Raw genomic sequence first — 17,663 nt, forward strand, 5'->3', positions numbered from 1 at the left:
TGTACAAAAGAAATATGAAAAATTATGGAGCTGCTTTTTTTCATGAAAGTTCTCATGATTAGACACTATTCTGCCAGCTTTTTTTGTAGCATTGTTATGTATTGCCTTATTCTGATAAATAAAAAATGAGAGAAACATTTCAAGTAAGCGAAATTTTTAACTATAAATACCCGACTAATATTTGTTTTCACCTTTCTTTTCAAAGATAACCTGCCGAAATTTCATTGGGAAGCAGCTTAAGATTAATTCTTCAACCATTGAAGAAACAAGCAACTGCACAGATTTGCTAAAAATGCTTATCTCTTCAGGTCAGAACCAATCTTAGCTTGAATGTTTATTTTCTCTAAATCAAGGTTTGCCATTGTGTTCTGCATGTCAAACCTTCCATAATTAGTATGTTTGTAAAATTTATTTTGCAGGTTTAGTTGACTGAAAATAATGCATTTGATTTTTGCCATCTTGTGTTGCCATAAATGTTACTTAAGGGGGATTAAAACACATTTTATTTATTTTTATTTTAAACTTTTAAGTTCAGGGGTCCATGTGCAGGCTTGTTACATAGGTAAACTTGTGTCATGGGGGTTTGTTGTACAGATTATTTTATCACCCAGCTATTAAGCCTAGGACCCATTAGTGATTTTTCCTGATCTTCTCCATCCTCTTCACCCTCTGATAGGCCAGAGCGTGTGTTATTCTCCTCTATGTGTCCATGTGTTCTTATTATTTAGCTCCTACTTATAAGTGAGGACATGTGGTATTTGGTTTTCTTTTCCTGCATTCATTTCCTAAGGATAATGGCCTGCAGCTCCATCCATGTTCCTGCAAAGGACATGATCTAATTCTTTTTTATGGCTGCATAGTATTCCATGGTGTATATGTCTCACATTTTCTTTATCCAGTCTATCATTGATGGGCATTTAGATTGATTCCCCTTCTTTGCTAATTGCTCTACATAATTTGTCTAATGTTCTTCCAGCTGTGCTCTACAAAGAACGTATGTGTGCATGTGTCTTTATAATAGAACAATTTATATTCCTTTGGGTATGGATATATATATATATATATACATATATATATATATATATCCCATAATGGGATTGCTAGGTCAAATGGTATTTCTGTCTTTGGGTCTTTGAGGAATTGCATCACTTTTCCACAATGGTTGAACTAATTTACACTCCCACTAACAATGTGTAAGCGTTCCTTTTTCTCCACAACCTTGTCAGCATCTGTTATTTTTTTACTTTTTACTAGCAGACATTCTGACTGGTGTGAGATGGTATCTCATTGTTTTTTTGATTTGCATTTCTCCAATGATCAGTGATACTGAGCTTTTTTTCATATGATTGTTGGCCACATGTATGTTTTTTTTTGAGAAGTGTCTGTTTATGTCTTTTGCCCACTTTTTAATGGGGTTGTTTTTTTTTCTTGTAAATTTGCTTAAGTTCCTTAGAGATGCTGGATATTAGACCTTTGTTGGATGTATAGTTTGAAAAAAATGTCTCCCATCGTAGGGAGATATGTCTGTTTACAATGTTGATAGTTTCTTTTGCTGTACAAAAGCTGTTTAGTTTAATTAGATCCCATTTGTCAATTTTTGCTTTTGTTGCAATTGCTTTTGACATCTTCGTCATGAAATCTTTGCCTGTGCCTATGTCCTGAATGGTATTGCCTAGGTTGTCTTCCAGGGCTTCTATAGTTCTGGGTTTTGCAATTAAGTCTTTAATCCATCTTGAGTTAGTTTGTGTATATAGTGTAAGGAAGGGGTTTAGTTTCAATCTTCTATGTATGGCTAGCCAGTTATCCCAGCACCATTTATTGAATAGGGAATTTTTTTCGTATTGCTTGTTTTGTCAAGTTTGTTGAAGATTAGATAGTTTTAGATGTGCAGCCTTATTTCTCAGCTCTCTATTCTGTTCCATTGGTGTATGTGTCTGTTTTGGACCAGCACCATGCTGTTTTGGTTACTGTAGCCCTGTAGCACAGTTTAAAGTCGGGTAGTGTGATGCCTCCAGCTTTGTCCTTTTTGCTTAGGATTGTCTTGGCTATTCAGGCTCTTTTTTGGTTCCACATGAATTTTCAAATAGGTTTTTCTTATTCTGTGAAGAATCTCAATGGTAGTTCAATAGGAATAGCAGTGAATCTATAAATTGCTTTGGGCAATATGACTGTTTTAATGATATTGATTCTTCCTATCCATGAGCATGGAATGTTTTTCCATTTGTTTGTGTCATCTCTGATTTCTTTGAGCAGTGGTTTGTACTTCTTTTAGAGACCTTTCACTTCCGTAGTTAGCTGTATTCCTAAATATTTTATTCTTTTTGTAAAATGCATTTTTAAAAAGTTCAATCTGTAAGTTAGATAAGAGAAATAAAAGGAAAAGGGATATTGATGGGCAAAAAGAAAGATGGAAAAAGTTGTTTTGCACATTTTTTTTCTTCTTTTTATCTTATTTATGAATGCTTTGGTATTTGGCCTTTTGCTATTTGCTATTTTCTTTATTCTGTTTCAACTTCCATAATAACTTCCATTTCCATAATCAATATAGATTATTCTATTGGTTTTACTATGGTTAAGTTGTAGATCTTTTAACTAGAGCACAGGAGAAGATTTGGGAATGTCATGACTTCTTTGCTTTTAACTGATAAGCCCTGGATTAGTCAGTTCTCTTGCTGCTCATAAAGACATACCTGGGACTGGATAATTTATAAACAAAAAGAAGTTTAATGATCTCACAGTTCCAGATGACTGGAGAGGCCACACAATCATGGCAGAAGGCAAAGGAGGAGCAAAGGCACATCTTACATGGCGGCAAGCTGGAGAGCGTGTGCAGGGGAACTGCCCTTTATAAACCCATCAGAGCTTGTGAGATTTATTCATTATCATGAGAACAGCATGGGAAAATCCACCCCCATGATTCAGTTACCTCCCACTGGGTCCTTCCCACCACATGTGGGGATTATGGAAGCTACAATTCAAGATGAGATTTGGGTGGGGACACAGCCAAACCATATCATTCTGCCCCTGACCCCTCCCAAATCTCATGTCCTCACATTTCAAAACCAATCATGCCTTCTCAACAGTCCCCCAAAGTCTTATTTCAGAATTAAAAGTCCGCAGTCCAAAGTCTCATCTGAGATAAGGCAAGTTCTTCAGCCTATGAGCCTGTAAAATCAAAAGCAAGTTAGTTACTTCCTAGATACAGTGGGGGTACAGGCATTGGATAAATACACCCATTCCAAATGGAGAAATTGGCCAAAACAAGTAAATCCAAAATCCAATAAGGCAGTCATTAAACCTTAAAGTTCCAAAATGATTACCCTTGACTCCATGTCTTACATCCAGTTCATGCTGATGCAAGAGGTGGGCTCCTACAGCCTTGTGGGTTTGCAGGGTGTGGCCCCCCTCCCAGCTGCTTTCACAGGCTGGTGTTGCATGTCTGTGGCTTTTCTGTGAGCACTGTGCAAGCTGTCACTGGATCTATCATTTTGAGGTCTGGAGGATGGTGGCCCTCTTCTCACAGCTCCACTAGGCAGTACCCCAGTGGAGACTCTGTGTGGGGGCTCCAACCCCACATTTCCCTTCTGACTGCCCTGACAGAGATTCTCCATGAGGGACCCACCCCTGCAGCAAACTTCTGCCTGGACATTCAGGTGTTTCCATACATCCTCTGAAATCTAGGTGGAGGTCCCAAATCTCAGTTCTTGACTTCTGTGCCCTGCAGACTCAACACCATGTGGAAACTTCCAAAGCTTGGGGCTTGCACCCTCTGAAGCCGTGTCCTGAGCTGTACCTTAACCCCTTTTAGCTATGACTGGAGCAGCTGGGATGAAGGGCACCAAATCCCTAGGTTGCACACAGCAGTGGGGCCCTTGACCTGGCCTAGGAAATCATTTTTCTCTTGTAGGCCTTTGGGTCTGTGATGGGAGGGGCTGCTGCGAAGGTCTCTGACATGATGTGGAGACATTTTCCCCGTTGCCTTGGTGAGTAACATTTGGATCCTTGTTACTTATGCAAATTTCTGCAGCCTGCTTGAATTTCTCCTCAGAAAATGGGTTTTTCTTTTGTACTGCATTGTCAGGCTGTAAATTTTCCCAACTTTTATGCTCTGTCACCTCTTGAACACTTTACTCCTTAGAAATTTTTTCTGCCAGGTACACTAAATCATCTCTCAAGTTCAAAGTTCCACAGATCTCTAGGGCAGGGGCAAAATACTGCCAGTCTCTTTGCATAGCAAGAGTGACCTTTACTCCAGTTTCCAACAAGTTCCTCATTTCCATCTGAGACCACCTCAGCCTGGACTTTGTTGTCCATATCACTATCAACATTTTGGTCAAAGCCATTCAACAAGTCTCTAGGAAGTTCCAAACTTTCCCACATCTTCATTTCTTCTGAGCCCTCTAAATCTCTAGGAAGTTCCAAACTTTCCCACATTTTCCTGTCTTCTTCTGAGCCCTCCAAACTGTTCCAACCTCTGCCTGTTACCCAGTTCCATAGTTGATTTCACATTTTCAGGTATCTTTATAGCAGCACCCCACTACCTGGTACCAGTTTACTGCCTTAGGCCATTCTCATGCTGCTAATAAAGACTTACCCAAGACTGGGTAATTTATAAAGAAAAAGAAGTTTAGCAGACTCAGAGTTTCACGTGGCTGGGGAGGCCTCACAATCATAGTGGAAGGAGAAGGAGGAGCAAAGGCACATCTTATGTGGCGGCAGGCAAGAGAGCATGTGCAGGGGAACTCCCATTTATAAAACCATCAGATCTCATGAGACTTACTCATTATCATGAGAACAGCAGGGGAAAAACCAACCCCCATGATTCAATTACCTTCCACTGAGTTCCTCCCATGACACATGGGGATTATGGGAGCTACAATTCAAGATGAGATTTGGGTGGGGACATAACCAAATTGTATTAAGCCCTTTTGGAATGTTTTTGGCCGTGCAGCTTGTAGGAATGATGCAATCGAATGAGACGAAAATGGAAATAATACCTTCTCTAAATTGCATTTTTCATGTGTCTCTGTTTCTGGCATCAAAAAGCCATGTAAGTCTTCCCTTTGAAGTGTTAGGATTCTTTCACTTATTCATCTGTTCATTTTATGTTTGTATATGTGTATAAATATAAGCATTCATTCATTTATTTATGGAGCCAGTCATTTAGCAAACATTTACTGAGTATCTGCTATGTGTGAAGTGCCTGTACTAGGTACTGAGGATATAAAGATGAACAAGACTGAAGATTTGTTGCCCAGGAGTTTAGGGTCCATTAAAGGAGATGAATAAAAAATGCAGAGATTATAGTATAGAGTGATAAGATATGTAATGTTATTACTACTGCTGCTGCCATAAAGAATAATAGTTAACAGCTAGCACCTGCTTTTCTGAGACTGCAAGAAATCCGGTGGGGCTAACAGCAAAGGAAAAGGCAAAAGCTGAGGTTAGAAAGGTTGGCAGAAATTAGATAATAAACTGTCTTAGAGGGAAGGATAGAGATCTAGTTTTATCTGGAGAACTGAGGGGAGCTAGTTAAAAGGATTTAAAGAAAGAAAGTGAAATGATCATATTGGCATTCTTTTCACTTGATCTTAGCCCAAAGGCCAAGAAGTGTTATATTTGCGTGTTTTTGAAAACCTTTGTCAGCTGCATGGGAAACAGATTGAAAGGAGACCAAATGGAAGTAGGAAAGTGGCCACTGCTTACTTGTGTCTTAAAGTAGAGATTATGAAAGCCTGGACTTGGGTGGTCAGCATAGAGGAGGGGACAGATGTGAAGAAGAGACAGAGGATGTCCACAGGACTGTGGTCCGCACTGGCTGGAGGTGGGGGATGGGTGAGGAAGGGAGGAGTTCAAGTCGCCTTGGTTTCTGGCTTGGGTAGCCAGATGGATGATGATGCCTTCACCCAGACAGGAAAACCAGAAAGGGGCAGGTTAGAGGAAAAGGTCACTTTGGAATTACTTGCTTGGATGTAGTTCATCCAAACTTGGATGACAATGAGTAGAGCTATCCAGTATATGGTTGGATATACTAATGCGGCACTCAGGAGACAGCAGATTGGAGATTTGTATTTTAGTCATCAATATATTGGTGGTGGTTGAAGTCAAGGGTTTGGATGAGGTCACCCAGGGAGAGTTACACGGAGCATAAACTTGAGGATGGCGTCCTGGATAGCACCAACATTTAGGAAGCTGCATCAGTCAAAATAGGCTTCAGCTATACAGCAGTAACAAACAAGTGTCCTTACTTTAACACAATGAAAAGTCTGTTTCTTGTGCATGCTACTGTGTTCAATGAGGTTGAATCCTGGGCTGCTCATCATGGTGGAATCTCCTTCTTGGTGCAAACTTCCGTGGGTTGTTTCCAAGTCAGAAAACATAATTTTAATGTTATCTTCTAGGAGTGTATACAGAAAGGCATATGGTGAACCCCTGTAGAGGCATGGGCTATGGGCACAGCCTTTGCCAGACCATATGTACATATACTATATGCCTTATGTTAAGGGCTTTACATGGATTATCATGTTTAATTACTATAACAACCCCAATAAAAGAATTATAATTATGCATTGCGCATCAGGGACTCTTATGAATGCTTTGTGAATATTAGCTTATAGTCACTAAATGAGGTAGGTTTGTTATTGTCTCTATTTTTCAGGCAGGAAAAAGATGTTGTAAATCTTGCTCTAGCTCTTAAAGCTGTGACTTGAAAGTGACACAGGTCGTGTCTGTTGACATTTCATTGGCCACAGTCACATGGCCACACCTAACTTCAAAAGGGGTAGACAAGCATGTTCCTACGCTGTACTCAGGATAAAGAGGTACAGAGTGTGTGAAGGCCCTAATGACTGTCATGGGAACAAACAGAGGAAGAGCAGGACTTGAAAGAGATTGGGATGAGGCCTAAGAGCTGGGCAATGTAATAGGAGAGCAGTATAAACAAGGCCAAGGCAACAGACAGTGCTAAGGAAAAGGAAGCAGTCAACTGTCATAGAGAGAGAGAGAGAGAAGTCACGTAAGATGAGGACAGACTGTTGTGTTTGGCAGTTTAGGTGGTCATTGTCACCGGCCTTTTTGCTATGACACCGCCAACATAGGGCCTTGTTCTAGCTGTTTTCTCTTCCTGAAATGCTCTTTCTCAATTCAAATGTCTGACTAATGAGCTCATCATCTCCTTTATGTTGTTATGTACCTCTCATTTTTTCAATGAGGCTTACCCTGAGCATTCAGTTTTTATTTATTTATTTATTTATTTATTTATTTAGACGAAGTCTTGCTCTGTCGCCCAGGCTGGAGTGTAGTAGTGTTATCCCAGCTCACTGCAACTTCCATCTCCTGGGTTCAAGTGATTCTCCTGCCTCATCCTCCTGAGTAGCTGGGATTACAGGCACCTGCCACCCTGCCTGGCTAATTTTTATATTTTAGTAGAGACGAGGTTTCACCATGTTGGCCAGGCTGCTCTCGAACTCCTCACCTCAAGCGATCCACTCACCCTGGCCTCCCAAAGTGCTGGGATTACAGGCATGAGCCACTGCACCCAGCCTGATCGTTCGGTTTAAAACTGCACCCTGCCTGCTTCCTCCCAATTCCCTTTACTCTGCCATATGTTTTCCTTTTTTTCTGAAGCACTTCTCACCATCTATTATATGGTATAATTTAGGGGTTTTTTTTGTATTTATTGATAACTAATCTGTTCCTCCTGATAAAATGTAAGCTTTATGAGGGCAGGGGTTATTGTTTTGTTCACAGATATAACCCAGATGTCTTCATCAGTGTCTGATATATAGTAGGAACTTAGTATTTCTTTGCTGAATAAATGACTTTGTGACCTTAGAAATGGTGGGGAGGGAGTATTTTGAGTGGTGCATGCAGCAGTGGTGAGCTGTACCTATAGAAAGTCATTGAATAGAGGCCAGGCTTGGTGGCTTAGGCCTATAATCCCAGCACTTTGGGAGGCCAATGCGAGTGGATCGCTTGAGGTCAGAAGTTTGAGACCAGCCTGGCCAACATGGTGAATCCCCGTCTCTACTAAAAATACAAAACTTAGCTGGGTGTGGTGGTGGACATCTGTAATCCCAGCTACTCGGGAGGCTGAGGAAGGAGAATCACTTGAACCCAGGAGGTGGAGGTTGCAGTGAGCCAAGATCGTGCCATTGTACTCCAGCCTGCATGACAAGAGTTTCACTCTTGTCTCAAAAGAAAGAGAGAGAGAGAAGGAAAGAGAGAGAGAGAGAGAGAAAGAAAAATAAAGAAAGAAAGAAAAAGAAATTGAATAGAGAATTGCTTTTCAAGTAACTTAGCACCGTCAGGAACTGGCAGGAAATGTAGAGCTGGGGGTGGTGGCTAAGGAGGACTTTGTTTTGTTTGTATGTCTTTTTAATATTTACATATTAATTAGAAAAAGCCAGTAAAGAGGGAGAGCTTATAGATAGGAGAGAAAAGTATTCGATAGAGCAAGGACCTTGAGGAGACAAAAGGCAGAGAGAGAGTGGGATACAGGGGGATTATGCTTAGACAGGAGGGTGAGACATCTTTTCTGCTAAGGCAGAAAGAAAGGAAAGAATAAACCCAAGCAGGGAAGTGTGTAGGTGGTAAAGGTAGAGATGGAAAGCATTCTCATTGGGTACTGGAGATTTTCTCAGTGAAGCAAGGGGCTGCGAGAATAGCCAATGTTGATCGGGTTGGAGATTTCAGAAGGAATGAAAGAATGGGCTGGCTGGTAAGGTCATAGGAGAAAGGAAGGGAGAAGGGTTGTAGAGTAATTTAGAGGATCCAATGAGTGAGATTGGTGACCATGAATTTGTAGGTGTTACTGCCAATGATAAATCAGATTATCCCTCATAGTCAGAAACAATGGGAAGACCACCTTCTTATGGTCAATCATGTGTGATGAGTTTTATTCAGAGTATAATTCTTCCTGGGTGTGTTCTTTTATTGAGCTTGTCTGTGAAACCTGGGAAATTCTCCTACTTTGGGATCCATAACTCAAAATGTGATTTATGTTATCCCTTCCATCTTAAAAAGAGTTGCTACAAATGTGAGAAAATATGTCAAAAATGGTTGTTATCAAAATGATGACTAATGTCAAAGGGATAAGAAAAACATATCTAGTAAAATTCTAGACCTGTGTACCTGTAGATGTTTACTGATGATAGGTGCAATATATCAGAAAAGCACTTTGCTTGCCTCCTGTTAAAGTACATTTGGAAAGGCAAGGGGGTGGCGGTGGGACAGAAGGGAAGAAAAGTGCAGTCAGGCTACAGTAATCCTTTGGGTTGGTTCTCATTGGTGGTAGAAGCAGTTTGAGCAATCATTAGAACAGGAATATTTGAATAGATAAAATTTTCTAAATACTGTAATGACAGTAATAATTTATTGAGCTGGAACTATATTTAGCTTCTTTAATTTTTACAGTCAAAGGAGGTAGATATTATTATGCTTATATTGCACATGAGAAAATTAAATGTTACTAGTAAGTAGTGGGCCTGTGATTCAAACCCTGCTTTAATTACTCTATCCTTGAGTGCTCCACCATGCTACCAGGCCTCTTCTCCGTTGCTCCCTTTCAGATTGGGATTGCCTCTAAATTTACAGCATTCAAGAAGAAGTTTGCTGTATTTCAGTGGTCACTGAAGACAGACACTTTATTCTGACTTACTGTGATAGTATGGTAATTTTTAGATGATCCTGTATATTAATTATAGGTTTTACATGGAATTGTTATCATTAAAAAGTTAGCATCCAACTTGTAGCCCTTTCTAAGATTTTAGGACCTCTGTCATTGGGCATGTTTTTTGGTCTATGCTCTTGGGTTTATTTGGCAAAGTTTTAGAATGCTGAATTTTTCCAGTATACTGAACTCAGATCATCAACATATTTATAAGCGTGTTGGGTCTTATGTATGTCATCACCCTGATATGTTAGCAATTCTTTCAAAAGACAGAGTACTCATGATGGTTTCCACAGCAGATCGCTGCTTTAGACCATCATAGATTTTCTTTTGGCATAACGGCATTTAGTGGTGATGCGATACATTTAATTCTTCAGAATAGATACTACAATGCTCCAGTGCCTAGGAACATTTGGTGTACTCATTATTTAACAGCATCCTATTCTCCCTTCCACTATTTAATAATGCATATGTAATTTGGTATAGTCTCTGTAGGATTTGGAGAAGTGAGAACACCTCATTTTATAGATATTCTTGTATGGGTGAGTAACTTGCCTGCTTGTTAAGCTCCATAGGGGAGATAACTCTATGGATATGCCTTTTATTGAAGCTCTTTTTGCATTCTGCCTGGGATCTCTCTCTTGAGTTTTGACCTTACTGGTGTTTAAGTTCTCTGGTAGAGTTATTCAGTCCTCAGATGTGTTGGAATTTTCAGCCCTTTGGCAGGTGTGTTTTATTAGTGCCTTTGGGCATTTGGATTGATGTGGCCTTGAGTGTAGGAAGCAGCCCAAATTTCAGATCACTTGCTGGGATCCTTCCGTGGTGGACCCAACTCTCAGGAGTCATTGGCATTTCAGTTTTCATTTCTACGTTGGTACAATGAAAGACACGATGTTTTCTTTCTTTTTTTTTTCTTCTTCTCCTCCTTCTTCTTTCTTACCTATTTCAAACTGTTGAGGCTATTAGTACCTTTGGAATAGCTTCTTAAATTATCCATGGACGTTTTCAGAGAGGAACCCCCTTGAGGCAGAGCTGTCAAGATAAGGGCCCTGAAGCTAATGCCACCTCCTCATTGCTTTGCATCATTTATCTCATGTAGACAGCCACGCCACCACCAACAGAACCCGAATTAGACAACCAGGAAAAAGATATGCAGGGCTTGGAAAAAGGGAAGAAAAAGAAGGTGAAATATAGTTTAGGAAGAACACAAAGAGGAATTATTTATCAGCCAGACAAAAAAGTAGTGGGATGATTTTATTCAGACTGTTCTTATTATAAATAAAAATTTTCAGATTTTATTCTAGAATGTAAGCTTGGTGAGAGCAGAGACTATGTCTGTTTTGTTCACTTGTGTCTCCCTTTGGTGCCAGGCACAGTGCCTAGTACTTGTGAGCACTCAATTTATACCTATTTAATAAATGGTACTGGGAAAACTGGCTAGCCATATGTAGAAAGCTGGAACTGGATCCCTTCCTTATACCTTATACAAAAATTAATTCAAGATGGATTAAAGACTTAGATGTTAGACCTAAAATCATAAAAACCCTAGAAGAAAACCTTGGCAATACCATTCAGGACATAGGCATGGGCAAGGACTTCATGTCTAAAACACCAAAAGCAATGGCAACAAAAGCCAAAATTGACAAATGGGATCTAATTAAACTAAAGAGCTTCTGCACAGCAAAAGAAACTACCATCAGAGTGAACAGGCAACCTACAGAATGGGAGAAAATATTTGCAATCTACTCATCTGACAAAGGGCTAATATCCAGAATCTACAATGAACTCAAACAAATTTATGAGAAAAAAACAACCCCATCAAAAAGTGGGCAAAGGGTGTGAACAGACATTTCTCAAAAGAAGACATTTATGTAGCCAACAGACACATGAAAAAATGCTCATCATCACTGGCCATCAGAGAAATGCAAATCAAAACCACAATGAGATACCATCTCACACCAGTTAGAATGGCCATCATTAAAAAATCAGGAAACAACAGGTGCTGGAGAGGATGTGGAGAAATAGGAACACTTTTACACTGTTGGTGGGACAGTAAACTAGTTCAACCATTGTGGAAGTCAGTATGGCATTTCCTCAGGGATCTAGAACTGGAAACACTATTTGACCCAGCCATCCCATTACTGGGTATATACCCAAAGGATTATCAATCATGCTGCCATAAAGACATATGCACACGTATGTTTATTGTGGCACTATTCACAATCGCAAAGACTTGGAACCAACCCAAATGTCCAACAATGATAGACTGGATTAAGAAAATGTGGTACATATACACAGTGGAATACTATGCAGCCATAAAAACGATGAGTTCATGTCCTTTGTAGGGACATGGATGAAGCTGGAAACCATCATTCTCTGCAAACTATCGCAAGGACAAAAAACCAAACACCGCATGTTCTCACTCATAGGTGGGAATTGAACAATGAGAACACATGGACACGGGAAGGGGAACATCACACACCGGGGCCTGTTGTGGGGTGGGGGGCAGGGGAGGGATAGCATTAGGAGATATACCTAATGTTAAATGATGAGTTAATGGGTGCAGCACACCAACATGGCACATTTATACATATGTAACTAACCTGCATGTTGTACACATGTACCCTAAAACTTAAAGTATAATAATAAAAAAATACATGACCAGTAGTCATGATGTGAGCCTTCATCTGCTGAATGCTTACTCCATGACAGGCTCTGTGCTAGACACTCTGCACCTCCACACAGGTTAAAATGGTAACCCTCTGAGTCATCCTGATTTCGGTGAGAGGGATGCTCTGGAAATAAATAGGACAGGGACAAGCCTGAGAAAAGTTAATGAAGGAAGAACTATCATTCCAGTTTTAACAGATGTTTAAAACTGTGGTTTAGAGAAGGTAACTATCTCATATTATTATATGTGGGGGCTTCCAGCTTTCCTCCTTTCATTTGCTTGCTGTTATGGGCTGAATATTTGTGGTCCCCCCCACCTAAATGTTAAAATCCTCACCCCTAATGTGATGGTCTTAGGAGGTGGGTCCTTTGGAGGATAAATTAGGTCATGAGGGTGGAGCCCTTGTGCATGGCATTGGTGTCTTTACTTTTATTTAGTTATTTTTTTTGAGATGGAGTTTCATTCCATCGCTCAGGCTGGAGTGCAGCGGCACAATCTCAGCTCACTGCAACCTCCACCTCTGGGGTTCAAGCGATTCTTCTGCCTCAGCCTCCTGAGTAGCTGGGACTACAGGTGCCTGCCACTAGACCTGGCTAATTTTTGTATTTTTAGTAGAGATGGGGTTTCACCTCGTCTCCTGACCTGAGGTGATCCACCTGCCTTGGTCTCCCAAAGCGCTGAGATTACAGGCATGAGCCACCACACCCGGCTTGGTGTCTTTACAAAAGAGACCCCAGGTTGCTCTGTAGCCCGCTTCTATCATGGGAGGGAGGACCAATGAGAAGGTAACCATCTGCGAGCCAGGGAGAGGGTCTTCACCAGAATCCTACCATTCTAGTCTCCTGATCTCAGACTTCTAGCCCCAAATAACTGTGCAAAATAAATTTCTTTTCTTTTCTTTTTTTTTGAGACAAGGTCTCACTCTGTCACCCAGGCTGGAGTGCAATAGCATGATCATAGCTCACTGTAGCCTGGAACTCCTGGGCTCAGGTGATCCTCCCACTTCAGCCTCCCAAGTAGCTAGGACTACAGGCACATGCCCCTGCACCCAGCTAGCTTATTTTATTTTATTTTTTGTAGAGACAGGGTCTTGCTTTATTGTCCAGGCCTGTCTTGAACTCCTGGCTTCAAGGGATCCTCCCTACCTCATCCTCCCAAAGTGCTGGGATTACAGGCATGAGCCACAGCGCCTGATGAGAAATAAATTTCTGTTGTTTATAATCCACCCAGTCTATGGTAATTTCTCATAGCAGTTTCAACTGACTAAGATACTTGCTTAACTTCTTTTCCTGATCTCACTCTCTAAGGAGAAAAAGATAAAAGCCAAGCTCATGAATTCTTGTAAGAAAAATAGAGAAACAGAGCAGAAACCTACAATCTTCGGGGTGTTGTGGACGAGGGTGGGGGCATGAGGAGTAGGAGGTCTGCCTGCCTGGGACCATGCAAGACTGGGCATGGCTTAGCAGAGAGGGACACTAAGGAGGGAGATGGTGGGGACAGGGCAGAGCAGACAGGAGACTGAAACTGGTAAGGAAGAAGAATGAGAGCTTCCAGGGAGTTCACAAGAGCCACTTTGGCGTAAGTATTTGATTCTCTTAAATGTGTGATAGGGAATTGTGTCAAGACTGAATTTGCAGGGGAAACAATTACTTCTGTCAATGTGGCCATGTCCCTGGTTTGACTGAAGCCTCCAGGATTTCTGGACATTAGGGTGTGTTGAAAGATATTGTCTCTGTGGCCACAGAGAGTAACCCTGTGTTACTTATTCCATCAGGGCCTGCCTGCTCCCTGGGCTCATAACGACTCCAGGTTTCTTCCCTTATGAACTCTCTTTAGGCTTATTCCCATCCTATTCTCGAGACATCTCTGTGCCCAAATCTGGTTTACAAATCTGGGTCATTGTCTGTTACCCAAGATTTGTTGTCCTTTGGTGAATCATCTGGGGAAGGCACTGGACTTGAATACCGGTTCTTCCACTCATCTCTTAAGGGCTTCAAACAAGTTCATACCCCCAACTTCACTTTTCCTCCTTTGTAAAGTGTCAGTGATTTCTACTCCTGACCATTTCTAAGGTGCTGTGAGGATCAACTGAGATTAACCTTTAGAAGTGGTTAACTTCTACACCCCTTCTTTTTTATATTTTTAATTAATTTTTTTCTGAGACGGAGTCACCCAGGCTGGAGTGCAGTGGTGTGATCCTGGTTCACTGCAACCTCCACCTCCCAGGTTCAAGTGATTTCCCCTGCCTCATCCTCCTCAGTTGCTGGGATTACAGGCATGCACCATCATGCCTAGTTAATTTTTGTATTTTTAGTAGAGACGGGGTTTCACTGTGTTGGCCAGGATGGTCTCAAACTCCTGACCTCAAGTGATCCACCTGCCACGGCCTCCCAAAGTGCTGGGATTACAGGTGTGAGCTGTGTCGCCCTGCCTAGCTATTCCTATTCTTATTCTAACTATCTAAAACCACTTGTCTCTTTTGTCCTAATCAAGTTTTCCCTATCCTCGAAGGCACAGCTGGCCTATCTTCTCTTCCGCAAGGTCTTTGTTGCTCACCTTTTCCTGCCTACACTGATCTCTGTCTTCCATCTTTCCCTTATTTTGGCATGTAACCAAATATTCTCTGCAAATGTGACTTTATTACTCCAGTGTTGGAGTGTCCCATCCCTTCAGCTAGATAGTGAATTTCTTGAGGGCAAAGACCATGTCTCTTAACCTCTTCCAACTTACCGTGTAAGTTGCTATAATGTTAAGACCTTAGATTTTACAGGGGGGCTTCCACTTGTTCAACTTGTTGAAGAAATACATTCTTTTGGTATTCAGTCCTGCAAACTGTGATTCCTCTCTCTTGGTCCTGCTTCATGATGTATGCAGCATTTCTGCAGCTGAAGTCCCAGGCCCTCACTCACTCTTCAGAGACCTCGAAGCAACTCTCTCCCACCATCTCTCTTTTTGGGGCACTTTTCAGGACAGTTAGTTAGTTCTCTACCCACTCCTGGGTCCCCCTCTTCCTTTCCTCTGCATCTTTCAGTATTAGGAACCTGTCTTTTCCTTCCCTTCAGAGAGCAGATGCCCATCTCCAAGCAACTTTATTTCTTCCTTTCTTTGTTTCTTCTTTTTGTCTCTTTCCCAAGACACCTTTGCTTTGAAGAGGCTGCTGAAAAGGAGTAGATTATTTCATTTTTTATGATCAGCAAAAGAAAAAGGAGGCTTCATGGGGAAGATTCGCAAGATCTAAAGTTATTTGCATTTCATAAGAATCAAAAGTTTTCCAAGCTTTTTTTTTTTTTAAAGGACCTTCAGGTATACTAAAAGAAAAAAAATTGATCCGAATGTTGAAACACCTGCTGCAGATCTGGGGGCTTTGAATTTAGCGGCTTTAGGTTGGGACCAAGAAATTCTCTGAATTATAAACTTGCTGGCTCTTACCTTGGCTTGGTGCAGCATTTCATCCCCAATATTCCTCTTTTCTTTCCTTTCAGAATACAGCCGAGCCAAAGCGCTTGTCTGCGTGCCCGTGGACGTGACAGACACCTTGAGGTGTTTTAGAGAGACACTGGAAAAATCCAAATACCATAACAGATCAATCCGACACAGCAGAAAGTTGCTTTCATTATTTCTTGCACAGACACAAGGTAAAATGCATGTTCTGTATCTCTGAATCTTTCTTTATGTGCGGTGACCACCCTGCGGATGTCCCTCTTCTGCCCTCTTGTTCTTCCCTCCCTGTGTACATGCAACACTCTCTGATGCCTTTCACTTTCCTCTTGTCCAGTGGATCTAGTCTCTGTCTTACACTTTAACCAATGCACTTTCTCACTCACTCACTTTTATGCTTTCTGTGAAACTAGCAAACTCTCTTGAGTATAGTAGATGTGACAATATTCATTAATTTTTGATTCTGTACATTTATGTTCTTCTTACAGTTTTCTTTGAAGGTGTGGCACTATGGTCTTGTTTTACTTCATAAGTAGACGGATTGAATCATATTGAGTTAACTAGAATCTTTTACCAAAACAGTTCTTTATCAGTGGCAAAGAAATAGATACCTTTTAAAACAAGCATCAACACGATTTCTTATTAATACTATAGATTTTGATCTTAGGGGTTTCATTTTAGCTTAAAGCAAGATATTCACTATTGTTGGTTGCATTACATTTATTTGTTTTCTCTTGTAACATCTATCTGCTTGTGAATTCAAGCAAAGCTGGGCTTTGAGTAATTAAATGGTAACCTCAGAGAAGAGTACATTCAAATTTAGGCTGAAAAAATCCTGAACTATCTATACTTAAGTTATTTAAAATTTTTAAGAATCCTGTTTTATATTTATGATTCTTGCTATTCATATTGGTCAGAATAACAAGAATAAATTTAAATAATAGACAAATGCATGTAAAATAGTATAAAGTTATTAAAAACAGATTTAAACTTATACTTAATTAAAATGCTAATTTCCACTGAAATGATCTTTTAGAAATTTGGCCAATTGTTTTTACAAACGCAGGCAGAGTTTTATTTATTTATGTATTTATTTGTTTGTTGTTGTTGCCCACCCCCCACACTTTCTATGATATGTATCCATAGTTTTTTGTTATATTGTCTGCAGACTCACATTATGTTAAATTAGCTCTCCATATCCTGTTTGGCTTCTTTTAATTGCTCCATACATTAACAATGGGTAAGGCTGGCTGGGCGCCGTGGCTCACGCCTGTAATCCCAGCACTTTGGGAGGCCAAGGAGGGCGGATCATTTGAGGTCACGAGTTAGAGACCAGCCTGGCCAACATAGTGAAACCCTGTCTCTACTAAAAATACAAAAATTAGCCGGGTGTGGTGGCGTGCACCTGTAATTCCAGCTACTCGGGAGGCTGAGGCATGAGAATCGCTTGAACCGGGGAGGCAGAGGTTGCAGTGAGCCGAGATCGCGCCACTGCACTCCAGCCTGGTGACAAAACAATTCTGTCTCAAAACGAAACAGAACAAAGCAAAACAGAAAAGCACCCCCCCCCACAAAAAAAGTGGGTAAGGGCATAAATAAAAAGGCAAATAGAATTGCTAGGAATGGTTTATACCAACTCACTCTGAATCTCACCTGGTACCAAAATATTTTCAGTAGTTTATCTCTAGTCCTCAGACTGTAGACTTCAAAATCTATACTAGCTTCTTTCTCTATTACTTTTAACTACTTCCTCTAGAATATAGATTTTTCTCCCATGTGTTCTCTGATCTTATAAAGAGACAAGTTTTTTCCTTTTGTTTTTGTCTCAGGCCAGAGCTACCTGTGTGTTGCTTCTATCCCAGAGGTTTCTGGCCCAGAGGCACA

General features: G+C 40.8%; 1 protein-coding gene across 1 annotated transcript in view; it reads left to right on the forward strand.

The window, feature by feature from the left end:
* The window catches only part of CFAP54 (cilia and flagella associated protein 54), a 378,083-nt gene that overhangs the window by 165,788 nt on the left and 194,632 nt on the right, over positions 1–17,663 (forward strand). Inside the window, exons 33-34 of the mRNA XM_058425781.1 lie at positions 206–308; positions 15,824–15,976. Coding sequence (XP_058281764.1) covers positions 206–308; positions 15,824–15,976 — 256 coding nt within the window. The remainder of the gene's footprint in view (positions 1–205; positions 309–15,823; positions 15,977–17,663) is intronic.

Source organism: Hylobates moloch, unplaced genomic scaffold, assembly GCF_009828535.3.
Source record: "Hylobates moloch isolate HMO894 unplaced genomic scaffold, HMol_V3 SCAFFOLD_12, whole genome shotgun sequence".
Taxonomy (NCBI): domain Eukaryota; kingdom Metazoa; phylum Chordata; class Mammalia; order Primates; family Hylobatidae; genus Hylobates; species Hylobates moloch.